Source organism: Neofelis nebulosa, chromosome 16 (assembly GCF_028018385.1).
Source record: "Neofelis nebulosa isolate mNeoNeb1 chromosome 16, mNeoNeb1.pri, whole genome shotgun sequence".
NCBI lineage: Eukaryota > Metazoa > Chordata > Mammalia > Carnivora > Felidae > Neofelis > Neofelis nebulosa.
This window is the reverse complement of record NC_080797.1, coordinates 60,324,612-60,343,902: the sequence shown is the minus strand read 5'-3', so window position 1 is coordinate 60,343,902 and position 19,291 is coordinate 60,324,612. Positions and strand designations below refer to the sequence as shown.

The window sequence follows — 19,291 nt, the reverse complement described above, 5'->3', positions numbered from 1 at the left end:
CACATTGGGCTCTGCGCTGGCAGCACAGAGCCTGCTTGAAGTTCTCTCTCTCTCTCTGCCCCTCTCGACTTGCTCTCAAAAAATAAATAAACTAAAAAAAATAATAAGGAAGGAACTTAGCCAGGGGCTGAGGGGTGTGGGAAAATCCAGCTCCCAGCTTGGATTTGGCCTTTGCTTCATTGGTTCCTGGGCTCACTTCTCCCCTCCCCCTACTCAGATGGGGTGAGAATGGGACAAAAGGGCACCCCAGCCCCCAGTGTCCCAGCAACGCACCTGAGCAACGTGGTCGAGAATGTGGTCACCTAGACCAGTGCCTGTCCCCTCGGAGATGCACGCAAACCACCGGTGTCTTGTCACAACACAGACCGATTCTGGAAGCCTGCGGCGGGCCTGGGTTCTGCCTTCCTAATAAGCTCCCGGCTGCTGCCGGTGCTGCTGGTCTGAGGCCGATGCTCTGAGCCCCAGCCTGGTTCCAGAAGCACTGGATTCTTGATGGAGTCAGCAGGCTGAGTTGGCATGATGTGGGCACAGAACTGGCCTTCCTGCGCCGGCCCAGTGGCTGGTAGGGAGCCCCCCCTGCCCACACTGAGCCACTCTCCCCACTGTACCCTAACCCCGAACGCTGGGACCCACAGTGGAATGACACAGACAGGTGTCCACTTGAGTCAGCTTCTCCTGAGACCACACCTGCCACCTCCTCCCACTGGGACACAGGGGGCTGATAAGCCATCTGGCCTTCTGGCCCAGCCCTTGCAGTGTGAGTTTGTTTGCGGGGTTGGCCTGTTACCAAGCTTCCTGCATCACAGATTCCTGCCCAGGAGGCCCGAGCCCAACCTGCTTCGTCCCACCCATGTGGGGTGTGTGTGGGACCCACTGGGAGCAGGTGTGGATGTCAGGACCCACCCCATCAGTGAACCTATGCTGTCTCCTCCCGTTGCCCTTGCCCAGAACTTCCCCAACTCCAGAGACCCCAGAATGTCTCAGACACGTTCAATAACCACAGTGAGCCCATGCACAGGTGCCCATAAGCATTTGTCTTTCTTTAAAGGAGGCTGGGAAAGGACCTGCTGGCTGGTGGAGATCAGGGGAGCGTCCTCAGGGTATCTTTCCAGGAGCAGGGAGGGTGGGAGCTGGGTGCAAGGCAAGGTCAAAGGTAGGAGAAAGGGGAGGGGCCCAGGACACAGCTTCCCACTAGAATGAACGGCTTGGGGCTGAGGCGGAGTTGACCGGGGGGCAGGGGGTAGGGAGTGTGACAGAGGGGCAGATGGGGTGCAGGCCTGGTTTGGGATCTAGGGCTCTCCCTTTCTGCCAAGGGGACTGAACATAGGGCTTAACCTGTGGGGACCACCCCCCTCTCCTCGGACAGCAGGACTGGGGCGGCTGCTGGAGCCCCAGGTACTGCTCTGAGGAAGGCGCCCCCTCCCCCCCGACCCGCCGCCAGCTGCCCTCCTCCCCTCCAGGCTGGCTGCAGCCGGAAGCAGAGCCAGACAAGGACACAGTCTCTCCAGAAAAGTCCCCAGATCGTCAGGTGGCTGGAAAGGCCCGGGCAGGGACAGGGAAGGTGGAGGTGAGGAGCAGATCCGAACAGCAGCACGCCCCTTCCCTTACCCCCAGGGCCAGGGAGCCCGCCTATGTCTGCACATGGGTCAGCTGGATGTCACCCGCCACCTCCAGGCTGTTGATGGCAGGCAGGTTCTTTAGGCGGTGGCAGTATTCAAGCAGGTGCTGACCGTCCACGGACACCTTGAGGCAGTGGCCTTCACACATGATCCACACCTGCATGGAGGCCATGTTATTTGCACTCCCCTTGGAAAGTCCTCAACCCTAAATGCAGGCTCGTGTCTCCCACCACCTACCTGCCTTCCTCAAACATGAAGCAAGTGTCACGCCTGCCTTCAGCCCACCTGGGGGAGCCCACCGTTCCCTCCACACACCTCCTGTTCTTCCCCTTGTGCCTTTACATACCCCGCTCCCCCTTCCTCTGTGCTCGCCGCGCTGCCCCCCTGCCCCCCTGCACCCATACAGGTGGCTTCTCCCCAACCAGCAAGCCTCCCCTGCCTTCCCCCACCTGGTCAGATGCCCCTCAGGCCGTGTCGCCCACCCTACCCCCACTCTCCCACTGACCCCGAGCCTCTAGGGGTAGGAACACTGGCCTGTGCCATCCATGTCCCTAGTGGCCAGCACCCAGCCAGCCTCCATGTCTGCACCCCCGCAGTGCAGCCTCCTGACTTGTGCTTCCCACCCCACATGTGCTCCCGGAGGCAGCGAGACCACGTCTGTGAAAATGTCACCAGGACAGCTGACACTTCCAGCACACTTACTGTGCCCTGGGCACTGTCCTAAGCCTGTCACAGACATTATTTCATTTCATTCTAACATCTCTATGAGACTGATATTATTAGCCCCGTTAAAAACATTTTTCTGGTAATGTTTTTGAGAGAGTGCACACGCGCAAGCAGGGGAGGGGCAGAGAGAGAAGAAGACGCGGAATCTGAAGCAGGCTCCAGGCTCTGAGCTGTCAACACAACTGGGGCTTGAACTCACAAGCCACGAGATCATGACCTGAGCCAAAGTTGGACGCTGAACCCACACGCTGAACCCACTGAGCCACCCAGGCGCTCCATATTAGCCCCATTTTTTAGATGAGAAAACTGAGGCCCGGAGCAGTGAAGTCGCTTGCTCAAAGTCACACAGCTATCTAGGAATCCATGCATACTGCTCTCTGGCTTGAAACATAACAGCACGCTGCACTGAAATCCAAACTTCTTCCCACGGCTCTCAAGGCCCTACGTCAGTCACCTCCAAGCCTGAGTGAGGAGTATTATGGCATATTTTAAGACACAGATGTCCAGGCTGGGATGGGGCCAGGTGAACCGAATGCGTAGGTGGGGCCGAGAACACCTGCCCTGTGTGATCGGGCCTCCAGCCTCACCACCCACACCTTTCTGTTGTCACTTTAGCCAGAAGCCCCTGGCCTCCCTGTCCCTAGACAGACCATGCCCCTGACTCTACCTTTGTGGGAATAGCTGCCCCCTCTGCCGCCCACCAGGAATGCCCCCTCAGATCTTTGTGAGGCGGGCTTCTTCTGAGGTCTCAGCTGCACTAGGGCCCCCTCTGACAGCTGTCCCCATCAGGGGCAGCGTGGCCCCTGCCCCAGGGCTCACTCGATCCCATTAGTCTGTTTTGCTTTCTGCACTGACCAGTTGTTATTTCCAATGACCTGTCCAGGATTGTTGAATGAGTGAGAAGTAAATGAATGACCCATGCTTGGGCCCCACCTGGCACTTACTGGCTGCGTGAGCTCAGGCGAGTAACCTGCACCTGTGAGCCTGTCCCTTCACTGGCGAGCAGAGGCACCACCACCCACCCTATGTGGGACAGTACGAGGAAAACAATAATAGCAGCCATCTGTGGGGCACGTTCTGTTCTTCTAGGCCCAGGTTTCACCCCAGAGGCCTCAGCTCCCACATCTTTCAAGGTGCCCCCAGACGCCCTCCACGCCCTGCTTTGTTTGCCCGTTGACCCCCTCTGTGCTCCGGCCGCGGCATCTTACCGAGAAGCTCTGGCCTCGGACAAAAGGCATTTTTCGGGGCAGGCTTCGCTCCTCGGACCCCCAAGAGCCGTTGACCTGTGTGTTGCGGACCACGGTGTTCTCGTTGAAACGGGGGTTCAGGTGGAAGGCGATGTCATTCCCACAGCGCAGGTTGATGTGGAACCTGGGCATGGGCAGCTCCCGTGAACCTCTTCTGCCCACTGAGCTCTGAGTCCCTACCCCTCCCAGCCTGCCCAGAGCCAGGGGGGGATGACCAGAGGACCTTGAGAGCCTTCTTGAGGGCCCTGGCTTACCTCTGGGCACTGGGCAAGACGGTGCCAGACACGATGATGCTCTTGGAGGGGTACAGCCCACCCGGGATGGAGGTGAAGAAAGGCATCGACTATCAGGAGGAGAGGGGACAGGTCAGTCGCAGGGGGGGCTTTGTGCCAATTTCCATGAATATGGACTGTCAGCTGAGTTTGACGGCCGCTTCTGAGAGTAATATATTTTCGAGAAAGAACTCCGTAACATCCTTACTTGGTTCAGTAAATGCCAACGGAAAACTTTCCAGCATTGCTCAAAGTAACGGGCTCAAGTTGTCATGAAAAGAGCTTTGGCCGGATGCCATAGGATGCTTGGGCTGAGGGGAAGGCCCTAGCCTATGCTCATGTCGAAGGGACAGTTCTAAAGGTGACATCTCCTTTCAACAGCCTTTTAATTCACTTGGATGTTTTCAAACGTTAGCTTACTAAAGGGTTGCCTTAATTTTGTAAGCCGCCCCTCACCTCCCACCCTGCCCTACTTGAACAAGGCGTCCGCCCCTCCCAGAGAAACCACTTACGTAGGTTGGGTTGGGGTACGCCATAGGTGGGATGACGGGGTTCTGTTGAAAGAGACCAGGAAGTTTGGTTTGGGAGTGCACACCCACATGGGACCCCCACATTCCAGAGGCCCCTGGCCTCTCGGCTTCGCCTTCCTTCTCAAGTCAGCCTTGGTGAAACTTCTTGCCATGTTCCCTGACATCATGGCCGCCTGCCTGCAGGTAGCCGCACTAACTCCAGGCCTCCCATCTGATTTGTGCCCGTGGCGGGAGAAGCAGCAGCAGCTTAAGCCTGTGGCCCGCGGTGACATGCCAGGGGCTCGTCCTCAGGACGCAGAGTCTCATACCCACATGCTGGGACCGCTGCACTCCCCTCTCAGTGACAGCAGGACCAGTTTTTTTGCTGGTCCCTGAGAAACCCGCTCCAGAATCTTTGCCGTCCCCAGGGCCATTTTACTCATGTGCCTCCTGAGCAGAAGGCCCAACCCCCCAAAACTCTATCCTCTTTGCTGCACTTCCTTCCTGCCTCTGGGACTAGAGAATTCAGTCCTTGGTGAAGGGGCACACGGTGGGGCCGTGATCTGACCTGAGCTTTCAAACTTACAGGGAACATCTGTCCGGGGGCGCTCTGCATGGTGTGGATGACAGTTTGAGTCTAGAAGAAAGAAATCCAGATTTGAACCGGCTCTTCGCGGCGTCAAGACCACCACCAGCTGCCACCAGAGGGCATCACTTAACCCCCTATGAGGTGACTCCATCTTGAGCGTGTAAGCAGCCCAACGGCCCCCGCCAGATCCCCCGAAACTGGCGGATGGAGGGGTATCTTCTCTCAAGGTGGTGAGGTAGGGGCAAAGGTTTCTTCTACTTGGAGAAGAAATACGGCTGCGCTTGTGGCCTGTGGCTCGTCTTTCTCCTCAGGGACTTTATGTGGCACAGCCTCGCTTTACGAGAGGAACGAGTGGATGTGTGGCCTCGGTCTCCTGTGGCCGCTCACAGAAAAGGGCAGGGGCTTGAGCAGACAGGGGGCAATTCAAGGTGTTTCCCAATTCACGAGGGCCAGCCAACCCCCTTGCCCTGCTTCCACCCTCCCCACCCCCCCCCCCCCCACGACAGCCAGGCAGACGGCCCGGGGTGGCCTCCTCGTGGGAGAGGCCCGGTGCCCAGCCTGCCTCCTCCTTTGAACCCACCGGAAGAAGCAAAATTAAGAGGATGGGAGAAATCCAGAAACTTACAATGGGAGCCGCGTTGGCCTGCCAAATGCCTGGAGACTGAAAGAGGAGAAAAATCAAACAGTAGTTGACGTTGATGTTTCACGAGGGTGAGACACTGGCGGAAAGTGGAGTGAGAAATGCCTCCCCAGACTCACACTCACCTCCTTCCTGCTCCCTAGCAAGCCTTCCAGAGCGAGCCTCCCCCACCATCCCAGGCCCACTGGGGTTTGGGGGTACAGTCAGGGTTGGGGGTACGGTCAGGTTGGGGAACATCTGCATTGGCTCCTCCAGAGGGAGAAGAGGATGGGTCGCAGAGAGACCGTACAGCTTCCCTTCCCTCCCAGAGGCAAAACCACTACTTCCGGTGCCCTATTTGATCCGTAAGGTCAACCATTTAGTGAAGGCCGGCTGTGTGCCAGGCTCTGACTTTGGCACTTTTACAAGGGAGGCACCCTCGGCTCCTGTTTCGCTAGCGAGGCAGCTGAGTCAGAAAGGTTAAGCAACTTGCCCAAGCTCCTCCCAGTAGTAAGTGATAAAATCCAAACTGCTACTCGGTTTTGGCTGATTGTATCTACCACACCCCATCGTCCCCAGGCCAGAGCCAACGTCGGGCTGCCCTGCAAGACTCCCTGAAGCTTGCCCGGTCCTGAAGCCAGCGGGGTGCGAGGCGCATGCCCTGTCTATACTGCGATGGGCCACAGAAAGCCTGGGTAGAAAGGCACCCCTTCCTCAACCCCCGCTGCTCCAGTGCTCGAAGGAGGGGCCAGGCCATGCTTCCCTTCCTGTCCTAGACCCTGTCCCCACCCAGCAGACCGTTCTTGCCCTGGCTGGCCTCCCCTTCTGCTGGCTGTGCAAACCACACTCCACATGCACCGAGCCCCTACTGCTTGCCCAGATGCTAGGCTAAGTGCTGGGGATACACAAATGAACGACCCACAGTCCCAGCCCACAAGGGGCTTGTGGGTGTAGGGAAGGAGGGGGTGGAGGGACAGGGACAGATACGTAGGCACAGTTACAACAGGACATGGTAATTGGCATAGCACAGATATATACATAGTCCATGGGGACACTGGGGTGGGGGGGACATCCAACGATGTTCCAAACAGCAAAGATGCCCTTGAAGAGTGACATTTAAGCAGAGCAGCGAAGGGCTGTTAGAGGTCGGCTGGCGCTGAGGTGGCCCAGGGTGTTTTCAGCACCAGGATTGCAGGTGCAAAAAGCATGCGGCCCCAGAGAGCCTCAAGTGAGCAGTGGAGGCTGCCTAAGCTTCATGGGGGAAGGGGCGTGGCCGGGAGGTGGGCTGGGGCAGGACTGGGGTGGGAGCAGGGTGGTTTCTGCACACCCTGCCGGGAATTTAAGGCTTTATTTAGAAGGGTTTGCAGCCTTTAGGATTTTCAAGCAGGGAGAGGACGCAGTCGCATTTGGGTGTAGGGAGGTCACTGCCGCAGTGGGCGGGGTGAGTGGGGAACTAGAGCCCGGTCCTTGTAGTCAAGGGTCAGACGGCCTGGCCCAAGAAAGGCGGTGGCTTCGGGAGGGAGAGGTGTGGGTGCAATGCAGGCATACTAAGGAGGGGAAGGAAGGCCGACTCCCAGGTCCCCAGCTCTGGGTCAGGTGGTGTGGTGGAGACAGGGAAGCTTTGGGTAGGCATCATGGGGCCCGCCTGCTGGAACCAGCCTCTCAGAGCCTCTGTCCTTCCTGATGAGCGCTCGCTCGGCCTCCAAGGCCTCCACATTGAACTCACTTTTGGCTTTCGCCCTTTGGGCCTGGGTGGGAAACAGGCAGTCTGGGAGAACTGCACCGTGGAGAAGGCAGGCTGCATAGGGGTTGCTCGCATGTTCTGTTAAAACAAAAGGCACCAAGGCATGAAGAGAAGCATTCATGGAGCCAAGGAAGCTCAGACAGGCAGGGGCCTGGGCCAGAGGGAGGAAGCCAGGCAGGCCGGGGAGGGTGTTCAGGATCATGCAGAGAGGCAGAGGGAGGATTCGGCTCCAGTGAGGGGCAGCAGGCCACTGAGCTCCTGCCCCACCCTCCCCCACCCTCCTCCATCTTTCTCCTTCACCCTCCCTTCCCCTCCCCTGCTCTCTTCCCCAGGCCCGTGGGGAAAGAGTTGGGTAGGGAGGGAATGTGAGAGATTAGGACAAGAGAGAGAGGAGCTTGGACCCATGGAGGGCCTGCTGTGTGCTCTTCTCATCTCAGGGAGCACCAGGACCAAAAATGGTGACAGCAGCCCCCCTCAGCCTCCTGGGGCCCTGAGGGAACGTGCGCCCAGCATACCCCCTCCTCCCAGTTTTCAAAAAAGCCAGAAATCCTGGCTTTTTTTTCCTCACCTTTTTTTTCCGCCTTTAATTGTGGTGACACACGTGTGAATTTACCATCTCAACCAACTTTAAGTGTATGGTTCCAGCGGCATTAAGTACATTGGCACTGCCATACATCCGTCACCACCACCCACTTCCAGAATGCAAAACTTCTTCTCCTGGCCTTTTAGATGCTGGCAACACGTTCGAAAATGTTGACACACGGAGAGGGGCCAATAGACCCTGGCATGGGCCCAGGCAGGCCGTCTTGTGAACTCACTGAATTCACCCAATAACTCATGGGGCAGCAGTGGCTACGCCCCTTCCACAGATGGGGAAACTGAGGCTGGGAGAGGCAAAGTTGCTTGTCTAAGATCTCACAGCTGGTGATAATGGCAGAGCTAGGCATCTGAGCTAGATTCAGTTGGATTCCCAAGCCTGGGTTCTTTCTAGAGCCACGTGGCCTCCTAAGCATGGTGGAAATAGAGAGTGACAGAGAGCGGTGGCCAGAGTGTCTGGGAGACTGAGACAAGGGTTCTGGACAAAGACAGTAAGTAACACAGAAGGACAGGACAGGGGAGCTGGAGGTGTGTTCCCAGAGTCACCTGGGTAGGACATTGGCTGCTACCATTGGGCCCTCCCAGCAGGGCCTACGTGCAGCTAGACTGGGCCCTGCACTCAGCCCTGAGACAGGTGCCAAAGGGACATTCTGACCTGGAAGCCGATGTAGGACAGGTGCACAGCACCGCTGATGGAGAGGGTGTCCACGTGGTGGAAGGGCACGCGGTGTGGGTACTGCACAAAATGGCTCCCGTTCACTGTCACCTGTGAAGACAAGTGCATATTCCAGAACAGTGGTCTCAGGCCAGGGCGGGGGACCTGAACCCCTGCTCCCAGGAATTAAGACCTGTGTTTGGTTTTCACATCTGTCCCCCAGGGGTCAGGGACACCAGCCTTCAGAGCTGTGCCAGTTGTAAGAACATGGCCTATGATCCAAAGTGCATCAGAACCCAGTCCCTACTGGGCTCTACTGGGCTTTTTAGTTCTTAGTCATTTGTTTATTGCAATCAGTTTACCTTTCTTTTTTTTTTTTTTTTTTTTTAATTTCTTTTAATGTTTATTTTTGAGAGAGAGAGAGCATGCACGGGTGAGGGAGGGGCAGAGAGAGAAAGAGAGAGAGAGAGAGGGAGACACAGAATCTGAAGCAGGCTCCAGGCTCCGAGCTGTCAGCACAGAGCCCAACGTGGGGCTCGAACTCACGAACCATGAGATCATGACCTGGGCTGAAGTCGGATGCTTAACCAACCGAGCCGCCCAGGTGCCTCAATCAGTTTATCTTTCTAATGTTAGCTCATGGAGGTGTTGTTTAAATATGCATAAGCATGTTCATGGGGAGCAGGGGAGAGGCAGGTTGTACACTGAGGGGACGGGAACATCCATGCTCGCACAGAGAAGGACAGACACGGGGACACTCACCCCCCACCTGTCTCCCAAGCCCAGAGACACTACTCTGCTTACGTAATTTGCAACACCATGTAAAACTAAGCCATTGGCGGAACCCGGACAAAGGCTGCAACAATATTAGCAAAAACCAAACGTTAGCAGGGACCTGCAGGGGAGGAAAGCCTACAGCAAAGGGATGGAATGAACTAGAACTTTAAAGACCTGCAAGGCCCAAAAGCGCTACGGTGATTTACCTAGTTCCTATTTCCTGAGTAAAAGCAGCAACAGGTGTCCCTGTAGATGTGCAGGTGAAGGTGTGTGAGCAGACTGTGGCCATCGCTAACGTTCTTACAAGGCAAACGTCCTGCCATCTGTATGATGGCATTGCTCACGTGACCATTTAAAAGTTCACGTGACTTCTGATGGCTGCTCACCGCACCTGATAGGGCCGGGAGGGAGGGGAAGGAGGCGGTGGGAAGGCGGGCGAGGGGGGCTGCTTCTCACCTTGAAATTGTAGCTGTCCACCAGGAAGCAGAGCTCAAATGGGTTCCCCATCTGGAAAGGCATATGCATCTTCCTGTCCTCTGGCCCCCAGCATCCGTTCTGCTTTGTGTTGCAGACCACATACCCGCCCTCTTCGAACCGTGGGTTGAAGTGGAAGGCAATGTCATTGTCGCTGGGGCCAGAATGAAAGTTCACAGCAAACCTAGGCAGAAAGAGATTCCGCAGCCTGGTTTATTGCCAGGTGAGGGGAGGGGGGCTCACGCCCTTGACTTGGTCTGTCTGCGAACTTGCATACAACCTGCATGGCAGGTTTGGACCCATCCTTAGTTTGTTGCCATCCTTTCTGTTCACCTAGCTTGGACTTCGTGTGTGTTTGTGCAATTGTTGCATGCTGCCCTTACGGTATGATTTTCTAAAAATACGTAGAACACGGGTAAACAAAAATAGTGGACGCTTTCACGCCAAGTGGATACTCAGAGGCCAGCCCCCATCAGCTCAGTTGGGAAAGAAGAAAACCAATTCAAAGGCGATGCAGAATTGAGGGAATAGGCCTCCAGAGCTGGTTTCTAAGGTACAGAGTAAATAGTAGCTCTCTGTCTCTCACTAGAGGTTGGCGTGCGTCCCACACATGACGTGCCGAGTGGTGGCCCCGAAGTCAGCAGGTCTGGACCCAGACCCCAGCTCTACACTGCTTGTCATTTGTGACGGTTCTGAACCACACTACCCTCAAGTCACCATCACCAGGGAGGTGAGTTACTTCCTTTGGGGATGCTTAATGAGGCGGTGTTCTAGAAAGCCCCACCCAAATCCATTTCCATTCCTGCCTCTCTCCTCGGAAGCAGCCTCTCACTGTCAAAACTGCCTTTGGGTACAGCCTATGGCTCCGAACGAAGAAGCTTCCGAGGAGCCTGGCTCCCAGAAGGGGCACGGTAAACATTTGTTCTGTCTCTTCGCAGACAGAGCTCCCTCAGGTCCTACAACCAAGTTCCAGCCTGAGGCTCCTCCTCCAAGGCGTCTCTGTCCGCAGCCTTCCCTGAGCTCAGCGCACCAGCGTGGTCCGCCACCTGCTTCTCGGGGTCACTCCAGTCTCCCCAGCTAATGCACAGTGCTCTCCTGTCACCCACATCCCCCACAGTGCCGGGCTCTGCACCAAGCCCAGAAGCGGCCCTTGAGAGTCATTCTATTAAATTCCTGCAGAGTCTGCTTGATTTCTTGCTGGAGGAGCTCTTAGAAAATTTCTGCCTCGGGGCCCCTGGCTGGCTCAGTCAGGTAAGCGTCTGACTTCGGCTCAGGTCACCACGTTACAGTTCATGGGGACGAGCCCCATGTCGGGCTCTGTGCTGACAGCCCAGAGCCTGGAGCCTGCTTCAGATTCTATGCTTCCCTCTCTCTCTGCCCCTTCCCACTCATGCTCTGTCTCTCAAAAATAAATAAATGTAAAAAAAAGAAAAGAAAACGAAAGCGAAAACTCCTGCGTGCAGAAGCTTTGCAGGAAGAAGTCGGGACAGTCTCTGTTAGACAGGATGGGAGTAGAAAGCCATCCTGGTGCCAGGGGAGGGGTAGGCAGAGGGAGAGGGAGAGAGAAAGAAGGGAAGTTCAGAGGTGAGGTCCCGAAGTTCCCTGCTGGCAGGGTTTAGGGGGATCCTGGTGCCTCCCTTCCCTCAGGGTCTCCTGGGGGCGCTCAGGGCTCTGGGACAAGTCCCATGGTCAGCGCGACCACGTCCACCTGGCAGGGAAACGGTGGTGGAGGAAGTCATCTAGAGTCTAGATGCCGAGCTGAGGTAGGGCCCGGCCTGGGAGCGACGTGAAGGTGGGTCCAGGAGGTCCCAGAACCCATGCCAGGTGGTGAGAGAGAGGACCACAGTGAGCAAGAGACATTGGGGATTGAGGAAGAAAGTCTTCCAAGAGAGGCCGCGGGTCCAGACGGGCTCCCGTGGGCACCGTGGACCTCAGGAAACAGCCCCCATGTACACAGGCCCCGTGCAAAGTGGGCAAGAAGCTGGACCGCGGCAGAGGCCAGGCAGGGCCGCCCGAGCTTCCGAAGGGCCTCCAGCCTCTGAGGAGTCCTCGAGTGCCTCCCCGCCTCCCTGTTCCCAGAAATCCCTCCTTGGGGAGGAGGGAGGTGGTGGGAAACAGCACTTAAATGGTGTTTGTGTTTTGGATTGACTTAGTATTTTCCAGAAAAGACCTTGAAACTGAAAGCGACTTGCATTTGATGGCAATTTTCAATATTTCTGCATCAGCCAGATGAGGGCTCCAAAGTACTGAAGGGCAAGTTCAGGAAATAAAGGAAGTGATATTTTTGCCACTCTGAGTTATGGTGTAGAAAGTTCGATCCCAGAACAAAATCATCTGCTTCTGGGCTGGCCTGCCTCCCTCCTTAGACTATGAGCTCCTGTCACCCCGATGTCTATGGGGAATCTCTGTTAATGGTGCCCAGACGCTACGGGCAGATGACAGTGGTGTCACGCAGATCACCCGGGATCTCCCGAGCCAGGCGCAAGCGGCTCCGAAGGTGTAGGGCGAACCCACCTGAGCTGACAGGGGCCACGGTTTGCCAAGGGGTGAGGCTAGAGAGAAAAAAAACCGGTTCCAGGTACCTGGTTCCATTGTAGTAAAGAACGGTCCCAGTGAGAGTGATTTTAAGTCCATCCTGGAGACCCCCCTGGATTTTCCCAGAGAAGGGGATGATCTGTAGGGAGAAGAGGCAGGTCAGTCAGTGGGCCCACCTCCGTCTGGTCCCCCCAGCACTTGCTAGAGGCGACTGGGTGTGTCAGCCTCATGGATCCTCCGGGCCCGTGAGGGAGCAGATCTGAGTCCAGATAGTTCCACACACATTCTAAGATTGTGACAGGGAGGCTCTGGGGCTCTGAGACGACGTGATGGGGTGCTGGCCTCCCTTGAGAGTCTGAAAGTGACAACTTCTAAGAGGAAGTAACATGTACATGGCCCTGAGATGGGAAGGAGCCAGTGATGGGAGGAAGGAGTGATGGGAGCGCTGGACCCCAGGTCAAGCTCCTAGCAAAGGCCCCAGAGCCCTGGCTGGGGACTCAGGAGGCCCAAAGGACCAAAAGAGACCACCCATTCTAGAGGATAAGCCTTCCACTTGCCTGACAGGGCCAGGAAGAATGCATCCTCCCCTGCTCCTGCCCTCCCCACCCATAGAACCATGGTGACCATGACCTTTGCCCTTCCAGCCACCTCAGGTAGCGCCTCTCCTCAGATGCTCTCTGCAGCCATGGGACAGCCCCCTCTTCTACTTCTGCTTTTTGGCTCCCCGTTCCTTTCCTCAGGCCCTCGGCAGCCTCCGAAGCCCTCCTCCTAGGGCCCCTCAGCACCAGCTTTGTCAAATTCTCATTCCTGGGCCACTTTAAAGGACCAGCGGTTATGGTGAGGCACGCCTCCTTTCAGAGCCAGACGTACTCCAGGTCTGAATGCTAATTCTTTGGCTCATTACCTGAGTGGCCTTCGGAAGCTTATTGAACCTCTCTTTGCCTCAGTTTCCTCATCTGTAAACAGAGGGATAAATCCCCCCCTTCTGTGTCAGTTTGATGATTAAGAAAAAGTCTGCGGAAGAAGCTGGCACCTAGCAGGTGTCTCTCTACCGCCCCCCCTTCTTCGATGTTGGGCTCTCTGAGCGAAACCCCAAACTGGTTATTTCTCAACTGTCAAAGCCTAACTCCAGAATCCCTTTTAACTAATGTGGTTGTATAACCTGCATTAGACTGGGAGAGACATCTAGCTCCCCGTCAATTTTCACACTTGTTAAGTTGTTCACACCTTCTCTGACTTCTCCCCTAGGTCAGCTCCTTGCAAAAATGAAATGCTTACAGGAGCCAGGCCAGTGATATGTGTGAGTGAGATGTCCAGGTAAGGCGATAGGTGAGAGGGACTGGAGGGGAGTATTACAAACTAGATGTCGCCTCCCTCATCTAACAGGGCAGTGTGCGTTCAGCTCTAACCAGTGATCACCACCCATGCCCTGTGCCGGCAGAGCTCCCAAATTTTTAGAAGACAGAAATCTGGATTTTCTTTTCTGTAAAACTTTCTGATTTCTGGGGGGAGAATTCTTTAAAAAGGATTTTGGGGGCACCTGGGTGGCTCAGTTGGTTAAGCGTCTGGGGCTCTTGGTTTCGGCTCAGGTCAGGGTCGTGCAGTTCACGAGATCGAGCCCCCAGTCGGGCTCTGTGCTGGCCTCGCGAAGCCTGCTTGGGATTCTCTCTCACACCCTCTCTCTCTGCCTTTCCCCGCTTGTGCTCTCTCCCTCTCTCAAAAATAAATAAGCATTAAAAAAAAAAAAAAAAAAAAAAAAGAGAGAGAGAGAGGGGTGCCTGGGTGGCTCAATCAGTTAAGCATCTGACTTCTGCTCAGGTTATGATCTTGCGGTTTGTGAGTTTGAGCCCCATGTCAGGCTCTGTGCTGACAGCTCAGAGCCTGGAGCCTGCTTCGGATTCTGTGTCTCCCTCTCTTTCTGTCCCTCCCCTGCTCGTGCTCTTTCTCTCTCTCAAAAACAAATACACATTAAAAAAAGAGATAGAGGGGCACCTGGGTGGCGCAGTCGGTTAAGCGTCCGACTTCAGCCAGGTCACGATCTCGCGGTCCGTGAGTTCGAGCCCCGCGTCAGGCTCTGGGCCGATGGCTCGGAGCCTGGAGCCTGTTTCCGATTCTGTGTCTCCCTCTCTCTCTGCCCCTCCCCCGTTCATGCTCTGTCTCTCTCTGTCCCAAAAATAAATAAAAAACGTTGAAAAAAAAATGAAAATAAATAAATAAATAAATAAATAAATAAATAAAATAAAAAAAGAGATAGAAAAGAAAAAAATACTCCTGGCAAGCATGCGTCTTTCACTTAAGCACATCCACACTAAAGTTTGAAGAACTAAAAGCAGAGTGTGGTTAGGTGGGTTTATCAGCGCACAGAAGGGAGGGTGAGATCGTGGGGACGGGGGAGCACAGGTTAATCCTAAGCAACGATTTCCCCAGAAAGGTTTTGAGCTTTCAATGTGCCTTAAATGGTGTCCCCAAATTCTGAAAACCAAGATCATTTTAAATTGAGTACAACTTTGCAGACAAGGCTATTCACCGCAGCATTGTAACAGCAGAGGATTGGAAAGAAAAGTTCAGCAAGAGGATGATGGTGAAGTAAATGGGTTCGATGTAGCCTCCACAAAAAAAGGAAGAGGAAGAAGGGAATTCTTTGAGAACTGATACGAAATGACCCCATTTGTAGAAAAAACATGGGTGGGAGGCCATATACATGCATTTACTTATTGATGAGGGAGCAGAAGGCAAGCTGGCAGGTCTCAAACACTGCCCTCCCCCCCACCCGCCCCCACCCCGTGGGATATGTGGGATAGTCTTCAGGGACTCCTGGCTGCCTAAGAACAAAGGAAAAGGAAAAAACTAATGATTAACTGATAGAGATCATAGGCACCCTCCATCACCCTCCACAGTGATGTAGGGAACACAGGCAGAAGGAAATGGCAGATAAAACTAAATTTCCTTATAACCTGCAGCCCATTGACGAATACTTGAGGCTGGCGGAGTGAAATGTTTCTCCAGAGACTCCCTACTGTCTTGCTAGAGGGAAGAACAACCTTAGCTGGACAATACGTAGGCCTCCGGTATCCCATGAGTCCCTAGCATTTGAAAATCTCAGTGGAAACTTCCCCTGGACTCTACCTCTCCCAACCCCATAGTATATAACAGGTGTCTCTTCATAGTCCTGGGGCAACAACTCCTGCCCGCAGATCCTGTCCCCGTGCTGCAATAAAATCACCTTTCTGCACCAAAGACGTCTTTGGGAATTCTTTCTTGGCCGTCGGCTCCGGACCCCACGAACCCCACTGTCGCCCCCAAAACCTCATCTCCTATTATGCATAGAATATCTGTGGATGGGTTCAAAGAAACTGACAATACTGGCTGACTCTGACGAGGTCCGGTGGGTTGAATAATTACTACGCCTTCCCCGCTGCCCCAAATGTCTACGTTCCAATCCCTGGACTTTGTGGCTCCCGTATGTCACCTTATGAAGCAAATGGGGATTTGAAAGATGTGATTCAGTTACAGATCTTGAGATGGGGAGTTTATCCTAGATTATCTGGGTGGACCCAATGTCATCACAGGGACCTCAAAGAGAGAGGCAGGAGAACAGTTAGTGGTAGGAGGTGTGACAACAGAAGCAAGAAGCTGCTGGCCGTGAAGATGGAGGGAACCCCAGCCGCGGTAGGCGGGCAGCTTCCAGAAGCTGGAGAAGGCGAGGAGAGCTTCTCCCCTGAAGCCTATATTTTTGGATTTCTGCCCTCCAGAACTGTAAGAGAACAAATCTGTATCATTTTAGGCCTGGTGGGCCAAGTCTGTTGTGGAATTTGGACCTGTGCACGTGCATGTGTGAGAGAGAGAGAGAGAGAGAGAGAGAGAGAGAGAGAAGAACTCTTGGATTTATGGTCCCAAAGACGTGCCTCCTTGTGGTAACAGCTCTCCTACTGGGCAAGTCACTTGATCTGTCTGTGCCCCAGGTCCCTCCTCAGGACAGTGGGACCATAGCACCAACCTGACCGTTCTCGTGAGAGGATTCGATGAGATGCCACACACTGCCACACACGAAAGCCCCTTGGTTCACAGGCCTTTGACAATGGCAGCTGTTTGCATCAGAATGTGACTCTGCTGGGTCAGAACTTTCTCTCAGCTCCTGGCTGTGCCTGGAGGCTGAGGACTTTCTCCTCCTCTTCTGATCTGGAAGAACCAGGCTCTACCCGCCGGCCTCAGCAGCCGCCTTCTGGAGGAGGCCCAGGGTCACCAGAGGGCTCACTGGCAGGAGGCGGCAGGAGACTTTCGGCCAAAGGGAGCCATTGCCCTACAGGTTCTGAGGCCCCTCTGGTGGCTGACCTTCCTTCCCTGTTACCTCATTATCCACTCTGAGTGCCACTTTTACAGAGGAAACGGAGGCACAAAAGATTTGGCAGTTTGCCCAAGGCCACTCAGCTGGTGATAGCATGGGGTCTGAATCCCAGCACAAGGCTGGTCAGGTGAGGCGTGTGGGGAGTGGGCAGGAGACGGGGGGCCAGGTTCCCAAGGCGGCCCTCATGGCGTTTGGCTCCTCAGAACAGCTGGGCCGCGGGACCTTCCTGCCACCCTTGGGAGGAAGCAACGTTTCTACGGCTGGACATCAGCGGGCCACTTGGGAGAGGGCACCCTTGTGGGACGGGCAGGTTTTCCTGGTGCCTGTGGGGACTGCACCCATCCTCTTTCTTGTTCGGACTCCAAGGCCCTGTTTTAACTCACTGTTGCCCACAGGAAGATTCTCCTTCTCATCTGAAACCCTCGAATGCAAGGATTGGCAAGTAAAAACTAGCCACCAGAATCATGAAATGTCGGGGCCTATGAGGATCTCTGGGATCTCTCATCTGATGGAGAATGAGCCTGAAGTGACACATTTGATGCTGAGAGCCCCATGGAGGGCCAGCTAACTGGAGCCAGGCCCAGCTTCCTCCAGCGACACCTCCCCTCCCCCCACCCCTGCCCTGCAGCCTCTGTCAGGCTATCAGCCCAGCCCCTCCGGAAGCTCTTGGCCAAGGCCCAGAGGGGCTCCTACGAAGCCTCCTGGGCCTCCTGGGCCCTGCTGATTGCCTGCCTTCCCCTGTTAACTGCTCTCTCTCTGTGGGCACCTCTCTCTTCTGGGGGTAAGTCAAGGCACCTCCCTTAGTTGCCACTTATCATCTGGGGACATTGGCAAGTGGCCTCAGCTCCTCTGTTTCCCGCGTCTGATATGGGGGCCGTAAGACTCACAGGGTTTAAACAAGGCCACGGGCAGACGGAGTCTACTCACATGTGGCCAAAGGTTGGAGGCAGCCCCCTGGGCCCCGCTCTGCAGGGACAGCCCCACTCCCCTCTCGTTCCCAAGATGGCCCCTCTGCAACACCCTTGGCCTGCCTCTGCCTTGCTAACTCACCCCTCAGGGAGCAGACACCTACCCCGGAAAGCCTCCCCTGCTGCCTCCAGACTCCTAATAATACAAAACACTTCCAAAGCCCCCTCCCTACAGTGTGCCAGGCACTGTGGCCACACTTTAGATATGCTACCTCCCTAATCCTTACCCAATCCTGGGAGGTGAGCCCGAAGGTGATCCCCTTTTACAGATGTGGAAATTGAGGCCCAGAGAGGTAAAACTTGCCTGAGGCCCCCCAGCTAGTAAAATGGCTGGACCCAGGGAGGCCATCTCCAAAGTAAGTGCCCTTAACCACCGCGCTGGGCTGTTTTCCTCCCTAGAAGCCCTGGTCGCTGCCCCGTGAACATACAAACCATCACTCCTCTCGTTATTATGCCTGCCTCCCCCCTCTTCCCCCTCCCCGCACTTCCCGCACCTAGGACATTTGTCGAAGAGGCATGAATCCCTAGGACGGGCTCCCAGGGGAGCTCCGTGAACCTTTGTCAGAGGCATGAATCCTGGTGGTTATCAGCCCACCAGTCCAGTCCGGAGATGCAAGGGAGACCGGCATGGGGTGTGCTGGGACTGCCCCTCCTGGCTTTCTGCTCTTTGCCTTGTGTCCTCTTCGGGACACCTGCCCTCCGCCTGCTGCAACCCACGGGTCATTTCCCCACAGACCCAGCGCTGTTTCCTCCTGGCGGAGGCAGCCGGCTCAGCGGGGGCCATCCCATGCCAGCACCAGCCATGCCCTCAGCCCCAGAACTCACCGGGTTCAGGTAGGGAGGCTGGGAGCTGCTTAAGGCCATCTCTCCACTGCCCGTGTGGCCCTTGCTGCTCTCCGCGGCCAGCCAGGCAGTCAGTTCTCTGCACTGGGAGGAGATAACCAGGAAATAGAAACTGAAGCAAACCTACAGTTACTCAGTAGGGAGGAGCCAGAGGCAAGAGGAAGTGGTCTGGAGAAAAAGAGAAAGGGAGGGTGTTGAGGGAGGGCTGGGGGTACACTGAGGGAGGAGGGAGCAGACACTCCTCACCTCAGTGACCTTTGCCCTTCCTCTCTCCTGTGCTCCACTCCAACAAACCACTTGTGTTTGGTTCAGACAGATTCAAAGAGCCTGACCTCACTGACATAGCAAGTTTCCAGAGGACACTGTCCACGAGCGTGGGGCCGTGTCTCCTGCGTATGCCTGCCCACAGGGCCCAGGAAACAGTGGGGCTGTGCCGGGCATCGCCCGTGCACGGGGCGGTGGGGGAAGGCCTGCTTCTACCCACTTGCACACAGAGAAACTGACGCTCAGAGTCTAAAGGACACGCCCACAATCACACAGCTCACCAGCGGCCACCCGAGCTATAGGACACCTGGGTTCTCAAAAAAGTATTTCTCCCTTTCAAAATTCTGTTCCTGGAACGCCTGGGTGCTCGACTGGTTAAGCGCTGGACTCTTGGCCTCAGCTCGGGTCATGATCTCTCAGTCGTGAGATCGAGCCCGTGTTGGCTCTGTGACGAGCGTGGAGCCTGCTTGGGATTCTCTCTCTCTCTCCCTCTCTCTCTCTGCCCCTC

General features: G+C 55.5%; 1 protein-coding gene across 3 annotated transcripts; it reads right to left on the bottom strand.

The window, feature by feature from the left end:
* Positions 1–1,013: 1,013 nt before the first annotated feature.
* LGALS9 (galectin 9) lies at positions 1,014–18,660 on the bottom strand. Of its 3 annotated transcripts, XM_058703871.1 has the most exons (11): positions 18,502–18,660; positions 12,411–12,502; positions 9,811–10,012; positions 8,578–8,688; positions 7,308–7,403; positions 5,588–5,623; positions 4,960–5,010; positions 4,377–4,418; positions 3,847–3,935; positions 3,554–3,716; positions 1,014–1,776 (listed from the first exon to the last, which is right to left on the bottom strand). In XM_058703871.1, exons 1-11 carry the CDS (start codon positions 18,538–18,540, stop codon positions 1,630–1,632), a joined length of 1,068 nt encoding a protein of 355 aa, XP_058559854.1. In that variant the 5' UTR covers positions 18,541–18,660; the 3' UTR covers positions 1,014–1,629. The 3 variants fall into 3 exon arrangements, with proteins under 3 accessions (XP_058559854.1, XP_058559855.1, XP_058559856.1); XM_058703872.1 differs by lacking the exon at positions 7,308–7,403; XM_058703873.1 differs by lacking the exons at positions 3,554–3,716; positions 7,308–7,403.
* Positions 18,661–19,291: the final 631 nt, after the last annotated feature.